Below are 17,872 nucleotides of genomic sequence, written 5' to 3'. Positions count from 1 at the left end.
TTGTACAGATTTAAAATCTTGGCACTGCAAGGACATTGCATTAGCTTAAATAAAAAACAAACAAAAAAGCTTGAAGATAAAATAAAAGTACTGGACTGACCACATAGACAAACAGAAAACACAATATTTTCATTTTAGTACAGGTTATTATTTGTGTATAAAACAAGGAGTGCTTTGATCATCTTACCAGGCTCACTGACATGTATAGCAGTGGAGGCAGACACAATTGCAGATATTTACTTACATTACAAAGTGCAAACAGCAAACACAAAAAACAACACAAACTGACAAGGCATGTGAACAATATAATCTGAATCTGAGAGTTGGGATAAAGAAATCATTTAAAGACAAATTAGAGACTAAGATTGCAATGAAGGTTGAGTCTACATAGAAACACATGACATGATTCAATGGTTTTTAGGAAAGACTTTCTTGTGGAATAATCTTGGCACTCATATTTAGCATCCTTTCAACACACTTCATACTGATTGAATTTATAGTAGAATTGTAGAAAAGTAATGATTTATGTTCCCACCATCCAGTGTCACTCAGAAAAGGATCAGATCCCTTTTGATGCTGGTTTCTCCCAATGTTTCGTCCTCATTGCATCACTGAGGAACAGTTGAGTGTATCCTCACCATTGTTGTCTCTAGTTGCAAAATGAAGCTCTAATTCCAGATATTTTTTCTGGATTTCTATAAATTGCCACTGTTTTGTGACAATGTTTATTGTTAAAAACCCAGTAGTAATAAAATGTAATTAGATTTTTTTGGGGCAAGCCAGGAAAGCCTTTGGTAAAATTTGCTTGAACAGCAATTTTTTTGTGTGCTTTATACAGAGGTTGGCAGTGCCCTGCTGATCTCTTTTGTAGTTGTGCATGGGGCAGGCTGGCGATCAGTGCCTGCCTATTTGGATGTGTGCTCTGCGTTTCTGGTCAGGTGGGTGTGCTGGCAAGGGTGGCACTAATACAAAGGACAATAGTGTCTTTAAAATGGAGGGGAATTCTGTGGTATTTCAGCCATGCTTTTAGATCAGACATTCATCAAATCTGACTATCTAAATCAGGCTTAATAACTGACTCAAGGAAGGGTATCGGCCTATAAAAGAACGATTACAGTTTCTTGGGTGATCTCCATATTAAGGTAAGGCTTTACTTTGTTGAATTGTAGAGAGATTATTGAGGGCATTGCTCACAAAAGACCTGAACTTTCCTTAGAAAAAAATCATATTTAACATGTTCCTTGGGTAATAAAATTTACACATCATACATTTCATCATGTAGGTCTTTTGTCACAAAATATTTTATCAGTGTTTAACTGTGTTTTTTTTTTTTTTTTTTTTGCAGGGCCTTTAATCTTAGCAAGGTGAGCAAGGCTAAATAGGTAACAGCTGTCTGGTTCTTCTGGGGTTAGTGTGGAGCATGTCCTAAATAGAAGAATGGGAAATATTACAAGCATTCTTGGAGTCTTGGCTTTTTCAATCAAATATAGTTTATACCCTTGCTTGATAGGGTAGCATATGATATACTATAATACCCATTAAATAGATACTCAAAATGATATGCTGCAACTTAATCAGAAATCCTATGTGTAGATATACTGTATTTTTTTTTTTTTTATATATATATAAATATGTAGTATATTTTAATGAATTTATTTATTTCATTTACCATCGCTAAATTACTAATGTGTTGGAAAGGCACTTTTTCTTTTGACCAACAACTGCAGCAGGCAATTAAAGGGCAAAAGAGGCAAGGTGCATGTTCATTTGGCCAGAGGTTGAGTACAGATCATGCCATGGTGATTGGATGACAAAGTAAAAGGGTGTAGGTCATGAGGGCATAGCAGATTTAAGATAAAACAACACTGCTGTCAGGGTGACAGATTTCATAAAGGATGAAGGGATGAGCACATTGGTGCTCATAATTCACAGATTTAAAAAGTGTCATGACTTGGAGAACCCCTCCTTATTATTGGAATTGTGATGTGTGTGACAAAATGACCTGCAAATGTTCTTGAGAACTACGCTGTAATATAATAATAGAGACAACCACAACCTTCACAAAAGTGTAATCTGCATATTTATTTGTTTCTGTTTGCTGTGTCAAAACTTCATAGACATTTAAGCCTAATAATCCTGTCATGTTTCTTGCAGCTGCAGGGCCAAAATGCCACTGTGTGCCCTGCCAATCGGTGGGGGATCTTGAGGGGCAGGAGGTGCCCACTGAGTGCAGCGGGCATATCAAACACTCTGACCAAAACATGAACCTGTGCTGGACTGAGATCAAGCGCAAGTCCCACAATATCAGGTACCATTCATACTTTTGCCCCCCAAAAAATTCCCTTTGAACATACCCCAATATTTTTGTGCCAAATATATTTTCTGAGAATTTTATTTTCAGGGCTTTCTGTAAGTATGCTAAAAAGTTTTTAATTACTTTTATATAAATGAAGTTTAGGTTTATATGTGCACTTAAGGCCATACAAAGAGTTTAGTTACCTGCCCATATTAACGCCTAGAATAGAATCTATTTAGAGAGATTTATGAGTTGTGTGTTCAGGGTGGAGTTTGCCAAAAACAAATATGTTTCAGTTATATGCAATTCTGACACCCCTCTGTCTTTTTTTTATGTATGATACTATTAGATACTAAAGCATATCTAATTATCCTTCAAGGCATTTTGCTGCTTCTTTTTCAGAGCAAATCAAATAATAAAAAATAAAAAAAGCATTGGAATTAATTTTTTTTATTTGGCAACATAAAAAAAAGTTCACTAAAGGCATCACAAATATGTGTATATCATACCTTATGAATTAATGAACAACCAGGAATAATGGGCAAAGCCAGAGCATTTACACAATTGGCCAAAATAAATATATGCGATATTCTCAGATTCTATGTTCTGGCATGAGCTAATTTTTCCAGCTAATAGATAATGTTTGTCAGGATTATGTGGTCACAATGCATTTTGCTTTATGCGTCTAGGCTGATTTGATTTTCTAGCATGAATTTGTTTTAATTCAGCATAGGGTGTAGGGCTGTCAAAATAAACGCTTTAAGGCGTTAATGCAGTGGCCATTTCTGTTTGACCATTTTTATGAAATATAAATAAATAAATATAAAAGAGGCTAAATGAAAACCTTCAACGCAACACATTTATTCATGATGGCCTGCTCAGATATAAGAAAAATAATAAATTGCTGCAATAAATTATTTTTGATCACTAAACATTTGTTTTACTGATGTGCCATGGTTCAAATCAAGCACCAATAGCCGTCGTGATACACACATCTGGCAATTAAAAACACCCATGTGGAAACCCCAAAAGTTCTGTTTGGTGTTTTAAAGATTTGTCATAATTACTTTAAACATTTACAAGAATATTTTGTCTTCATGCTATATGTTGAGTCTGGTTTCACTAATAATAAACATACATGGATGATTTATACAAATATTTGTGCATGCTCATGTTCAATTCAAGGTATATTTAGAACAGATAAAAATGTGTGATTAGGTTGCAATTAATCATGAGTTAACTCATGACAATCTTGTGATTAATTAATTAAATATTTTAATCGGTTGACAGCCATACTTATGTGACTTCTGTTTTTAAATGTGTTATCTATGCTAAAGTATGGACTTGTATGTACAATTGAAAAAGTCAAAGCTTGGTCCACTAACTTTTTTCTTTAGAATCTACCATAAATAATTTGCCTTCAAATTATACAACGTACCAATATAAAAGACAAACAAACTTGAAAGAGAAAACAAAGAACCTCTTTGTCATAATCAACAGACAGACATTGTTGGTGTTTTCTAACATTGTATTAAATGGTGCTGTGATCTGGGTGGAATGTGTTCTGGGGGTTAGAGGAGAAGACAGAGGCTTGCTGGGAATGTGTTGTCGTCGGTAAAGGGTTTTAGTGGAGAGCTTTCAGGAGATGTCAAACTATCTTGACTGCCCACATGGCACAGCTGTGAGGGGGTGCCAATGACCCAGAACGTTTTCCTCACTGTCACTGTGCTATTATCACTATGTGCCCACTGAACACTGTAACCTTTTGGCTACCTTGTGATCTTAGTCTCTACTTAATCGTGCTAGTTCAGTGTTTATGCTTAATGAGGATGTAATAGCATGGTCATTACTAAACAAGCCAGTATAGCTTAAGCTGGGGGTACTGTATGTGGAAGCTATGGGAAACAGTTATGGGCAAGAAATTCAATATTCATATAATAATAATTAATAATCCTGGAATTACTAATGCAATGATTTGTCTGTACCTATTAATAGTGGTAACAATCATTGTACTGCTAAATATTCACGAAGCTGGCTGCAATTAATACAAAGTTTTGCTTCAATGGCCTAAGACTGTAAAAAGTAAGTAAAAAAGTATGTAAAAAACTCTAATGTTTCTCTCAGCACACCAATCTAACAACAGAATGATAGTAATTAGTCAAACTCTGATTGATCTCTATTAGAAATATCATGAGCCCAAAACCTTCTTTTTAACGACTTCTAAAAATCACGCAAATATGCCGTGGGTGTTGTGGCAAGTTAGAGTCTGGAGTTTCTTGCATCATTTATTACTCTCAGAATGTTCTGCTTGCTGATGAACTGATGCTTTACTGTATGTTGATACTAAGTAAATACCACCAAGCAGCAATCAAAACAAGTTTTAAACAGAGCATGTTCTCTACTCTGAATGGTGGCTTGCTGTGGGCTTGACCAGTTAAGTTTTTATCCACTCATATCCTGACCATCACATACATTATGTGCTTATTTCAAAACCATGGGCATAAACACAGAGTTGGTCCTTTGCTGTAATAACAGCCTCTGCTATTTTGAAAAGGCTTCTCAATAGATCTTGTAATCTGCCTGCGGGGAGCATTAGTGAGGTTGTGCACCGATGCCAAGTGAGAAGCCCTGATGCACAGGCAGTGATCCAATTCATCCAAATGTGTTTTGTAGGGTTGTGTCAGGGCTTCGGTGACTTCAGTCCTTTCACTTGCTTTTTGTACACAGGATGTCATACTGGAACAGCAACGGCTTGCTTAGCTCTAATGAAAAGAAATTGTAAAGCTCCGGCATAAAAAGACAAAAACAAAACTACAATTCCAACATTCTGGTAAGAGTCTAGGAAAGACCCACTGATGGTCAGGTGTACACAAACATTTGGCTGTTACAGTGTACACATTATTATTATTATTATTATTATTATTATTATTATTATTAGTAGTAGTAGTAGTAGTAGTAATAGTAATATTAGTAGTATTGTTCTTATTATTTTATTTTACTATAATATGCACATAATCCAGACAGACAAAAACTACTAATAAGGGACTGACAACGTTATAATGACTGTGGACATCTTTCTTTCTTAACTTTGCTATCCTATTGTTCTGCAGAAATACACCTGAATAAGCAATAAAGTTAAATAAAATTAACATACACAATTATACAGATTATACAAAACTAGCCAGCTCATTATACCAAGGCTGTCTTTAGTCTCCTGCAAAAGCAGTATTCTTTTTTTTTCAGTATAGCTTCAGTGTTTATTATCATATACAACAGCTGCTCCTCATTTGTACTAATCACCTTGACTTTAGAATCTGAATTAGTGTACTTTCCTGTAAAATAAAAAGAGTTAAACAGCTAATGAGAGACATTGTTCACCTGCTACAAATTATAATTGCTGATGATGATCACTGACAGAGGGTCATTGGTACCAACATTGTGGACATTTTAAACAAATTCTGAGTCAGTATTTGATGCTCGGCAATGTCAAATTGAAAACTATAGCTTCAGTGTTTATTATCATATACAACAGCTGCTCCTCAATTGTACTAATCACCTTGACTTTAGATTCTGAATTACTGTACTTTCCTGTAAAATAATAGCTTTAGTGTTTATTATCATATACAACAGCTGCTCCTCAATTGTACTAATCACCTTGACTTTAGAATCTGAATTACTGTACTTTCCTGTAAAATAATAGCTTTAGTGTTTATTATCATATACAACAGCTGCTCCTCAATTGTACTAATCACCTTGACTTTAGAATCTGAATTACTGTACTTTCCTGTAAAATAAAAAGATTTAAACAGCTAATGAGAGACATTGTTTACCTGCTACAAATCATAATTGCTGATGATGATCACTGGCAGAGGGTCATTGGTACCAACATTGTGGACATTTTAAACAAATTTTGAGTCAGTATTTGATGCTCGGCAATGTCAAATTGAACACACAGAATACAGGCACTGATCAGACTGGTAACATTTATATTGAAGCAGGATAACTAGAAAATATATCTTACCAAACACTTGGTTTCATAGTGCCCTGAATTCATTGTTGTATGGTGCCTCATGTGGTACAAGAACACAGGATGCAAAAGTTTATTCACAGTCTGGTAATCAGAGTATATTGAGGGGTCAGAGCACAGGCAGGCAACGTTAAACATAGAAAACAGGCAAGGGGAGCTTTAAAACACAGCTCAGCTCATTATAACACTGAGCAAGACTTTTCAACTAAGACACAAATGAGTATAAATGAGCAAAAAGCACAAGCAGATCATAAGCAAATGGCAGAACAATAGGCAGAGGTAAGTCATAAAAAACCTGCCATGTGAGAAAAAAAATCTGTGACAGATTCTTCTACAGTCCTTAGGGTATTGTAAATGCTGATTTATAGGTCTTGAAAGAGAGTATTGTGGTTTAGCATGTTGTGGGGATTCGTTCATAGTGTTCAGTGGACTGCAACGAAAGATTTAGGACATAGAGTAATTGATTTGTATGTAGTAAGTCATTTAGGTTCACTCAATTTGACCAGTTAGCTCAGCCTCATCCACATCCAGGTAAACACATTACTTTAGACTACCTTTCAGTACTTTATTAGTTGCATTTCCTATATATTTTCAAAACTAAAAACGCATTTAACATAAAAGACCAGCTTTAAATTTCTTGAACATACATTAATACATGGAGCATAATCCTAAATATTATTTGAATAAATTTGGTTTCTCAAGATGGTCTGAATATTGGATCACCTGTTATAAAACCCTTGCATCCAGATGGCTAAAGATAAATGAAGCATTCACCTGGATTTTTGCATTGCACATGGTAAATTATTTCATCTGCTGTTTAATTAGTTATATAAGGTGGTTTGGCTAAATAATTTCGATAGGTTTTTGATATGCCAGAAATAAACCACATCAAATAAATGTGAATACACATATGCTTATTATTCTATTTTTACTAAAATGATTCAACAACCAAAAAATAAAAAATAAATAACCTACTATGGTTTTATGCATTAGGACATAATACAAATCATCTGGCCCTTCAGCTATGTAGAAATTGGGTTATGCAGCAGGACAACAACAACAAATCTGCAACAGAATGGCTTATAAACAAACCTGAAAAAATAAAAATTAAGACATGATAAGGACCAGATTATGTTTGTCATTGCACAGTACAGAAACAAAATTAAGTTACAGTTGTACTACATCAATGACTATAAAACATTTTTTTAAACATTTAGAATATGTTTAGATTAAGTCTTTGTGATTATTGTCATTACAATAGAAATGTATTAGAACACGTGCATCAATGTTAATGCTACAGCCAGAACCACATGTTCTGCGCATTATTTCTGTGCTGTTGTATAATTATATTTAGCATACAGTATTTATTTTTTATGTTAAGTACCTTCCCCCCCTGCAGATTAACAACTATTTGTCCCTTTTGTGTTAGAAACTCTTTCCACATTGTGATGAATGACAAAGTGATTTATCTGTGTGCAGACTTATATTTGCTCAAAGGCAACAGCAGAGATCCTAAAGACTATCTAAGTTAATGTATAGTCCCCATCTGTTGTCAGCCAAGGATTGATGGGTTGTTTTTAGAGTCTAGTTCCTCTTAAAATTTCTTCTGTATTAAAATCTCATGAAGCATTTTTTTTTTTTGTTGCCTCTGGCTTGCTCATTAGGAATTACCCGCATTTTTTGTAACTGTTTTATGACAACGGCTGTTGTTAAAATCACTGTACAAATAAAATTTAATTGTCACCAACTGTAGGTTTCAGCAGCTAGACATGCAATGGTGTTTTTAAATACAGTGAAAAACGTTATGCTTTAAAGGGCATTCTGACTAATTTCCTTTGATCTATTATACTATATTTCCTGTCATGTGGTCTCTCCGAAGATCACAACAACTCCTTCTAACAGGACTGAATTGTATGAAATTCATGAAATCATATTCTGTAGATTTTGAACATTTCTTTTTGACTAAAATGTGGATTAAAATATTATCAGAGCTCTTCACCACCATCATTAAATTATCATCATACCAACTGAGGAATATACAATTGTGTTTATCTTTTAAATACTTGATTTGTAAATTTGTAGATGTTATGCTAAGCCCCATTGAAGTTGTTCTGGTGATTTGTTCTGAACCCAACACCTTGTACACCTACAGTAAAAACCTGTTTGTTCTATTTTCCCCATAAAATAAACAGACCTGTAGTTGGTAACATCTGCTTTTGAAAATAGCTACTAGACACTTATGATCCTTATGGTTTATATTTTGTGTTTGCTGGAGTAGGGAGAATCAATGTTTTGATCATTGTATAAACTAAACCTACTTTATTCCTTTTTTGTCATGTCCTTATAATAATCTTCATTTTAGCTAAATCTGTATATTGCAGATCATACATATCACCTAAATTTACATTGATAGGCCTTTGAGGTTAATACAGTACATTTGACTTTTGTTCAGGAGGTCAAGCAAAGCCCTTACCCTGTACTGCCCATTTAACTACTCAATTAATATGAGATAGCTGCCCATTTAGGTAACTTCAAGCCTTCATAGATGCATTAACAGTAAGTAACACTTGTAACTAAAAACTCTAGTAAAACTGGTGTTATTTGTGCTTTCAGATAACAGATTAGTGATATGTGTTTCAAAACCCTGAAACTCATCAGAGAACACAAAATATATATTTTTCTACCATTCATATAGCTGTTTACTATGAAGTATGAAATAAATCTTCAGTTCTTTTGAAACAACATAAGATTCAAACTAAATTGTAAGCAAATGTTACTGTACTTCAGTAGCTTTTTCACGTATCTGTTGAGAAGAATTCAAAGTCAAATATCTTACTTTTTACTCAGCTACATTTTGTGAAATCAGTCGTTTCTTTTTATTTATGAGTGGATAAAAACTTAACTGGTCAAGCACGCAGCAAGCCACCAATCGAGTGCACGCTCTGTTTTCAACTTGCTTTGATTTCTGCTTGGTGATATAAACTTAGCACCAACATTAATTTTAGCATCAGTTCAATTGCAAGCAGTACATTTTAAGAGTAATAAATAATGGAAGAATGGAAGACTCCTTACTATAAGTTGCCACAACAAGCATGGCCTTATTTGCGTGATTTTTCTAAAAGTATTTTTAAGAATGTTTTGGGCACATGATAATTTTTAATATATATCAATCAGTGTTTGTGTAATTAATATCATTATATTAATAGATTGGTGTGCTAAGTAACAGTCTTTTCACAAAAACTAAATTGATTAAGCAAGAGCCTTGTGACAAAAATGATAATAGGAACTTTATAGTCATAACAAATCATATTAATTTTGAAGTATATTTGAAGGGAAAATACTTTTGTACTTGAACTCCTGAAAGTTTAAAGAGAGCACTTTTACTTTTTTTACAGAGTGTATCTCTACTTTTACTCAACTACATGCTTTGTGAACCAGTGTCTAGTGTTTCCAGGAATTTGACATCAGGTTTTTATTGATTCAGGGAGATGCACAATCCCCACATCTTTTTTAATTAGATGGAAATTGATTCATGTATTCATATACACACACACACACACACACACACACACACACACACACACACACACACACACTTACACCAAAAAGTAATGTGTACTGTTAAAAGTAACTTTTTAGTTACTTTTTTAAATAACCTTCTTTAATGTTTCCATTAATGCCCTTTAATGCGTTATAGTCTATACAAACACAAAACTGACTTAAACACAAAGTAATTTTTAAACACTATTTTATTTAAGTCAGACCAGCACAAACGGAATATATCACAAGGATTTCTGAAATAAATAACATATTCACAATCAAAAACTAAAGTGGCTTCTGCATCATAAAAGTTGTTGTGTTTTAAACATGTTCCTTTCACAGCTTAAGTATGAAAACTATCAACAATGTACAACAGAACACCGGGTTAGCTTCTAGCTTCTAGCTTCGTCGAGGCTATATATATATATATATATATATATATATATATATATATATATATATATATATATAATATACACACACACACACACACACACACACACACAGAAGCATGGAAGTCCGGTAGATCTTTAATGGCAACGTGTAGATCCGACAGTGAGTGAGGTGGAATCGGGACTTTGTAAAGAGGAAAGGTAATGGGGAACAGGTTTAGGTGATTCAGAGCAGGAAGAGGCTGAGTGAAAGTTGGAGTCTTGGAGGGAGGCGTGGCTGGTGGTGCCCTGACATTAATTCCCCCCCACCCCTCTAGGGGCGGCTCCTGACACCCCAAACCCACAATCACCAGGTGGGCCAGGGCACTCCGAGGAGTGGGTGGAGGGGGCCTGAAGGAGGGAAGCCTTGGACAGGCCTGCACAACCTGGGAAATAAGGAAGTTTGGGTGCCAGTGGTGGGTACCCCGGAGCTTGCTGTGAACTGCCACCGGGTGAAAAACCTTTTGAGGTCAGGAAAGGTCTGAGGTGGAGTGACGACCCCGGCGGAGGTCTGAGATGGAGCGACGCCCTCTGTGGAGGTTTGAGGCAGAGCGACGCTCTCTGCAGAGGGCTGAGGTGGAGCAATGCCTTCTACGGAGGCCTGAGGCGTGGTGGCACTGTCTGCAGAGGTCTGATTTTCGGTCGGATCTTCTGTCACGCTTGGACCAAGAGTCGGAAACCGGAGTATGGTTAAACACTTTATTAGTCAGAATACACAAGGCAAAGAAGCTTGAGGAAAACCACGAACCGAAGAGTCGGTATAATCCGTAATGCGGGTAGAATCCATAATGCAGGTAGTCCAGGAATGATAGCCAGTGTAAACCATTAACAGCAAATTTATCTTAAGTGCTTCCTCCGAAGCGGAGCCAGGAGCATGAAAGTACAGAGAATACTAGTGGTAGGAAGTCCAGTAGATCTATCATGAGTAGATCCGACAGTGAGTGAGGTGGAATTGGGAAATTTGTCTTTCCCTGACAACATCAGGTTTGGTGTTGTTGGATAGTGGGACACTACACTACAGCTACCGCTGCAAAAGCAGATCTTCACAGCTGCTGCTGGTTATTCTGTCTCAAAAGACGTTTTAGATGTATTGATTTTTTTATACATATTCTATATGATGCTAGAAAATAGATACAGTAGCCATGAATCCATTTCCATCTATTAAAAAAAGATGTGGGGATTGTGCATCTCCCTGAATCAATAAAAACCTGATTCCTGTGGTAGACGCTGGTTCACAAAGCATGTAGTTGAGTAAAAGTAGAGAAATACTCTATAAAATATAACTCTAGTAAAAGTAAAAGTGCTGCCTTTAAACTGTCACTTGAGTTTAAGTACAAAAGTATTTTCCCTATAACTGTACTTAAGTATACAAAAAGTACTTAAGTATACAAAAAGTAATATAATTTATTATGACTAGAAAGTTCCTATATTCATTTTTGTCACAAGACTCTTGCTTAATCAATTGAGTTTTTGTGAAGAGACTGTTAGCACGACAATCTATTAATATAATGAAATATATATATATATATATATATATATATATATATATATATATATATATATATATATATATATAGTGGAACCCCGTTGTACGAGCATAATAATTCGTTCTTGAAAATTGCTCGTGTGTCCATTTGCTTGTATGTTCGAACTGATTTTCCCCATAGGAATGAATGTGAAAGTGATTTAATCCGTTCCGAGATCTCATCCGATTGCTTATTTCTGCACTTAAAAAGTAATTGTAGCCTATTTTTAAAAACAAATACACAGTAAATGACCATAATATAAACATAATTTAACACTTACTCATGTGATAGTGGTTGATTGTGAGTGTAAAACGCACAAAACACTCATAACCTCCTCGGTTTCCATGTAATTCTATTTACTTTCGTTTTCACAGCACCATCACTGATTTTCTTGGGAGACATTTTTCAAGATTTCTAGTGAAATAAAAACATAAAACTAAAAAAGTTACTGTGGGAGAGCATATGAATACGGGAATAAGGAACGCCACAACAGGTCAGATGCAAAGGCTTCACATCCACTTTTATTTGTTGTTTTTTTTTGTGTCGGTCTGCTTAGAGGTTCCCTGGTGGTCTAGAGGTTAGGATGCGGCGCTCTCACCGCTGCGGCCCGGGTTCGATCCCGGTCAGGGAACCAACCCCAGCCACTCTCAATGCCGGTCCCAAGCCCGGATAAATTGGGGAGGGTTGCGTTAGGAAGGGCATCCAGCGTAAAAAAAAAAAAAAAAAAACGTGCCAAATCAAACGTGCGGAGGATCCGCTTTGGCGCCCCCTAATGGGAGAAGCCGAAAGAAAGTTTTTTGTGTCGGTCTGCTTAGTGCCCCACGCAGTACGTCTCAGGCGCGCACGTGCGCACGCACACGCACGCACGCACGCACGCACCCTCCGATTACTTGAAAAGAGAGAACAATCATTAGGTCACATTAACTTCAGGTGAGGCAATCCCCTGCCTATCTGCTCCCAAACTCCATTTACAAACCGCCGCTCGGCCACGCCCCCGCTGCCACAGTTACATTTTTCCTGCACTGAACAACGAGAGCGACCGAGTGATACATCATCAACTAAGCGACTGATGCGAGCCTCCGCCGAAAACGGGGAACCAGCAGCGTGAGTTTGCTCGTGCCTTCGAAATTTGCTCGTGAAACGGTAAAATTTTGCGAGCGATGTTGCTCGTATCTCCGTTTGCTCGTACTATAGGTTGCTCGAACGGGGTTCCACTGTGTATATATACTGTATATATACAGTACATATATATATATATATATACACACGTATATATATATATATATATATATATATATATATATATATATATATATATATATATACATATATATATGTATATATATATATATATATATATATATATATATATATATATATATATATATATATATATATATATATATATATATATATATATATATATATACGTATATATATATATACACACACATATACACACACACACACACACACACACACACACACTTATATATACACATACACAGTGGCGTGAAAGTGTTTGTCCTGATTTTTTCCTGATTTTTTTGCATGTTTGTCACACTTTAATGTTTCAGATCATTTAACTAATTTAAATATTGGTAAAAGATAACACAATTGAACACAACATCTTCTTCTTTCGGCTGCTCCCATTAGGGGGTCACCACAGCGGATCATCCGTCTCCATACCACCCTGTCCTCTACATCTGCCTCTTTCACACCAACTACCTGCATGTCTTCCCTCACCACATCCATGAACCTCCTCCTTGGCCTTCCTCTTTTCCTCCTACCTGGTGGCTCCATCCTCAGCATTCTTCTACCAATATAATTCATGTCCCTCCTCTGCACATGTCCAAACCATCTCAATCTCGCCTCCCTCACCTTGTCACCAAAACATCCTACATGCGCTGTCCCGCTAATAAACTGATTTCTAATCTTATCCATCCTCGTCACTCCCAACGAAAACCTCAACATCTTCAGCTCTGCTACCTCCAGCTCCACCTCCTGTCTTTTACTCAATGCCACTGTCTCTAATCCATACAACATCGCATGTCTCACTACAGTCCTATAAACTTTTCCTTTCATTTTTGCAGATACCCTACTATCACAAATCACTCCTGTCACTCTTCTCCACCCACTCCACCCTGCCTGCACTCTTTTCTTCGCTTCTCTAACACACTCTCCATTACTTTGCACTGTTGACCCTAGGTACCTGAATTCCTCCACCTTCTCCAGCTCTTCTCCCTGCAACCGCACCACTCCACTGCCCTCCCTCTCATTCACACACATGTACTCTGTCTTACTCCTACTGAGTTTCATTCCCCTTCTCTCCAGCGCATATCTCCACCTCTCCAGGCTCTTCTCAACCTGCTCCCTACTCTCACAACAAATCACAATATCATCCGCAAACATCATAGTCCAGGGAGACTCCTGTCTGACCTCGTCCGTCAACCTGTCCATCACCACTGCAAACAGGAAAGGGCTCAGGGCCGATCCTTGATGCAGTCCAACCTTCACCCTGAACCAGTCTGTCGTACCTACTGCACACTTCACTGCCGTCACACTGTCCTCATACATGTCCTGCACCACCCTCACATACTTCTCTGACACACCTGACTTCCTCATACAATACCACAACTCCTCTCTTGGCACCCTGTCGTCGCCTTCTCTAAATCCACAAATACACAATGCAATTCCTTCTGTCCTTCTCTATACTTCTCCATCAACATTCTCAAAGCAAATAAGGCATCTGTGGTGCTCTTCCTCGGCATGAAACCATACTGTTGCTCACAGATGGTCACCTCTTCTCTCAGCCTGGCTTCCACTACTCTTTCCCATAACTTCATGGTGTGACTGATCAACTTAATTCCCCTGTAGTTACTGCAGGTCTGCACATCTCCTTTATGCTTAAAGATCGGTACCAGCACACTTCTTCTCCATTCCTCAGGCATCTTCTCACCTTCCAAAATCCTGTTAAACAATCTGGTCAAAAACTCCACTGCCATCTCTCCTAAACATCTCACGCTTCTACGGTATGTCATCTGGTCCAACCGACTTTCCACTCTTCATCCTCTTAATCGCTGCTCTCACTTCCTCCTTACTAATCCTATCTACATCCTGCTTCACCAACTCCACATCATCCAACCTTCTCTCTCTCTGATTTTCCTCATTCATCAGCTGCTCAAAATACTCCCTCCACCTTCTCAACACACTCTCCTCACTAGTCAACACATTTCCCTCTCCATCCTTTACTGCTCTAACTTGCAGTACATCCTTCCCAGCTCGGTCCCTCTGCCTGGCCAATCGGTATAAATCCTTTTCTCCTTCCTTAGTGTCCAACCTCTCATACAGCTCCTCATATGCCTTTTCCTTGGCTTTCGCCACATCCTCTTAACCTGCTGCCGCATCTCCTTGTACTCCTGCCTACTTTTCTCATCACTCTGTCTATCCCACTTCTGTTTTGCCAACCTCTTTCTCCTTATGCTCTCCTGCACTTCCTCATTCCACCACCACGTCTCCTTGTCTTCCTTTCTATTTCCAGATGTCACACCAAGTACTTTTCTAGCTGCCTCCCTCATCACTCCTGCAGTAGTTGCCCAATCATCCAACACCTCCTTAACACCACTGAGCCTCTGTCTGACCTCTTCCCTGAACCTCACACTACACTCTTCCTCCTTCAGTTTCCACCATCTTATTCTTCTTTCAGTCCTCACTCTCCTCTTCTTCTTCTCCTCCAAAACCATCCTACAGACCACCATCCGATGCTGTCTAGCTACACTGTCCCCTGCCAACACCTTACAGTCTCAATCTCCTTCAGGTTGCATCTCCTGCATAGCACATAGTCCACCTGTGTGCACCTTCCTCCACTCTTATCGTCACCCTATGATCCTCCTTCTTCTTAAAATAAGTGTTCACCACTGCCATTTCCATCCTTTTAGCAAAATCTACCACCATCTGCCCTTCCACATTCCTCTCCTTAAAACCATACCTACCCATCACCTCCTCATCACCTCTGTTCCCTTCACCTACATGCCCATTAAAGTCTGCCCCAATCACCAATCATTCTTTCCTAGGTACACTATCTACCACTTCATCTAATTCACTCCAGAATCTTTCCTTCTCCTCCATCTCACAGCCAACTTGTGGAGCATAGGCAATGATGACATTTATCATCATCCCTTCAACTTCCACCTTCACGATCATCACCCTATCAGAAACTCTCTTCACCTCCACTACCCTCACTGTACTCTTCCTTCAGAATCACCCCTACACCATTTCTATCCACACCATGATAAAACAGTATAATCCCACCTCCAATGCTCCTGGCCTTACTCCCTTTCCACTTGGTCTCCTGAACACGCAGCATATCTACCTTTCTCCTCTCCATCATATCAGCTATCTCTCTCCCTTTACCCGTCATAGTACCAACATTTAAAGTACCAACCCGAACCTCCACTCTCCTGCACTGCTCCTTTCCCTGCCGTCTCTGGAGACGTCTTCCTCCTCTCATTCTCCTCCTACTGCCAACAGTAGCCCAATTTCCACCGGTACCCTGTCGGCTAACGATACCTGTGGCGGTCGTTGTTATCCCGGGCCTCAACTGATCCGGTATGAAATTCTCATTTGTGATCCGCATATTTGATTTGGCATATGTTTTACGCTGGATGCCCTTCCTAATGCAACCCTCCCCATTTACCCGGGCTTGGGACCGGCACTAAGAGTGCACTGGCTTGTGCATCCATAATGGCTGGCTTACAATTGAACACAACATGCAGTTTTTAAATAAAGGTTTTTATTATTGAGTAAAAAAAACAAAATCCTAAACTACAGAGGACAGAGGAGAACTACTAAAAACTGGTTGGGCCACCCTTAGCAGCAACAACTACAATCAAGCGTTTGCGATAACTTGCAATTAGTCTGTTACAGCACTGTGGAGGATTTTTGGTTGACTCATCTATGCAGAATGTGTAATTCAGCCACATTGGAGGGTTTTAGAGCATTAACCGCGTTTGGAGGTCATGCCACAGTATCTCAATAGGATTCAGGTCAGGACTTTGACTTGGCCACTCCAAAGTCTTTATTTTGTTTTTCTTCAGCTATTCAGAGGTGGACTTGCTGTTGTGTTTTGGATCATTGTCCTGGTGCAGAACCCAAGTTCGCTTCAGCTTGGATTCTTACTGATTGTATGGGGTGGACAGGTGTCTTTATGCAGCTAATGACCTCAAACAGGTGCATCTAATTTAGGATAATAAATAAAGTGGAGATGGACAATTTAAAGGCAGACTAACAGGTCTTTGAGGGTCAGAATTCTAGCTGATATACAGGTGTTCAAATACTTATTTGCAGCTGTATCATACAAATAAATAGTTTAAAAATCATATATTGTGATTTCTGGATTTTTTTTTTAGATTATGTCTCTCTCAGTGGACATGCACCTACGATGACAATTTTAGACCCCTCCATGATTTCTAAGTGGGAGAACTTGCAAAATAGCAGGGTGTTCAAATACTTATTTTCCTCACTGTATATATATATATATATATATATATATATATATATATATATATATATATATATATATATATATATCTTAATAATTTGGAACTCTAACTGTAACTGGTACCCCTTGGTATGGGTTACTGATATGGTCCACCCATGTATTTGAAGATGTGAGTGCCCAGGGTAGTGACTGAACTGTGTTTGCCATTAGTGTGTTTAATGTTGGTACTGTTTGAAATGTGGTTTGTCCAAGAAAGGGGTATGTCATTCTTTGAGCAGGTCTTCTCTCTCTGAGTGATCTCTTACTTCCTCGGCAGGGTTCTTGTTGTGGGGGTTCTTCTTGTGGGTCTTCACCTCCTGATTCCACGCCTTGTTCTGGCTCCTGGCTCTCCACAGGTAGCGAAGTATCTTCTGAAAGGTCAGCATCATGAGATATGCACTCTGGTTCTTTCGATAATTGTTCCGAAGTCTCTCTTGTGCAAGCCCTCTGTAAATCATCTCTCTCCATGGAGTCAGACCCATCCTGCTCTCCCTAAAACTGCCCACTACCTGG

General features: G+C 38.0%; 1 protein-coding gene across 3 annotated transcripts in view; it reads left to right on the top strand.

Annotated features, from left to right (window-relative positions):
* The window catches only part of drp2 (dystrophin related protein 2), a 187,963-nt gene that overhangs the window by 92,139 nt on the left and 77,952 nt on the right, over nucleotides 1–17,872 (top strand). Inside the window, exons 1-3 of one of the 3 annotated variants that reach the window (XM_046848813.1) lie at nucleotides 1,043–1,142; nucleotides 1,346–1,364; nucleotides 2,155–2,308. In XM_046848813.1, the coding sequence (XP_046704769.1) occupies nucleotides 2,262–2,308 (47 nt within the window). In that variant the 5' untranslated portion in view covers nucleotides 1,043–1,142; nucleotides 1,346–1,364; nucleotides 2,155–2,261. Of the gene's footprint in view, nucleotides 1–1,042; nucleotides 1,143–1,345; nucleotides 1,365–2,154; nucleotides 2,309–17,872 lie in introns of those variants that run through there. The other 2 variants (XM_046848815.1, XM_046848814.1) reach the window with 2 other exon arrangements.

This window comes from Silurus meridionalis, chromosome 5 (assembly GCF_014805685.1).
Source record: "Silurus meridionalis isolate SWU-2019-XX chromosome 5, ASM1480568v1, whole genome shotgun sequence".
Lineage (NCBI taxonomy): Eukaryota > Metazoa > Chordata > Actinopteri > Siluriformes > Siluridae > Silurus > Silurus meridionalis.
This window is presented reverse-complemented; position numbering and strand designations above follow the sequence as displayed.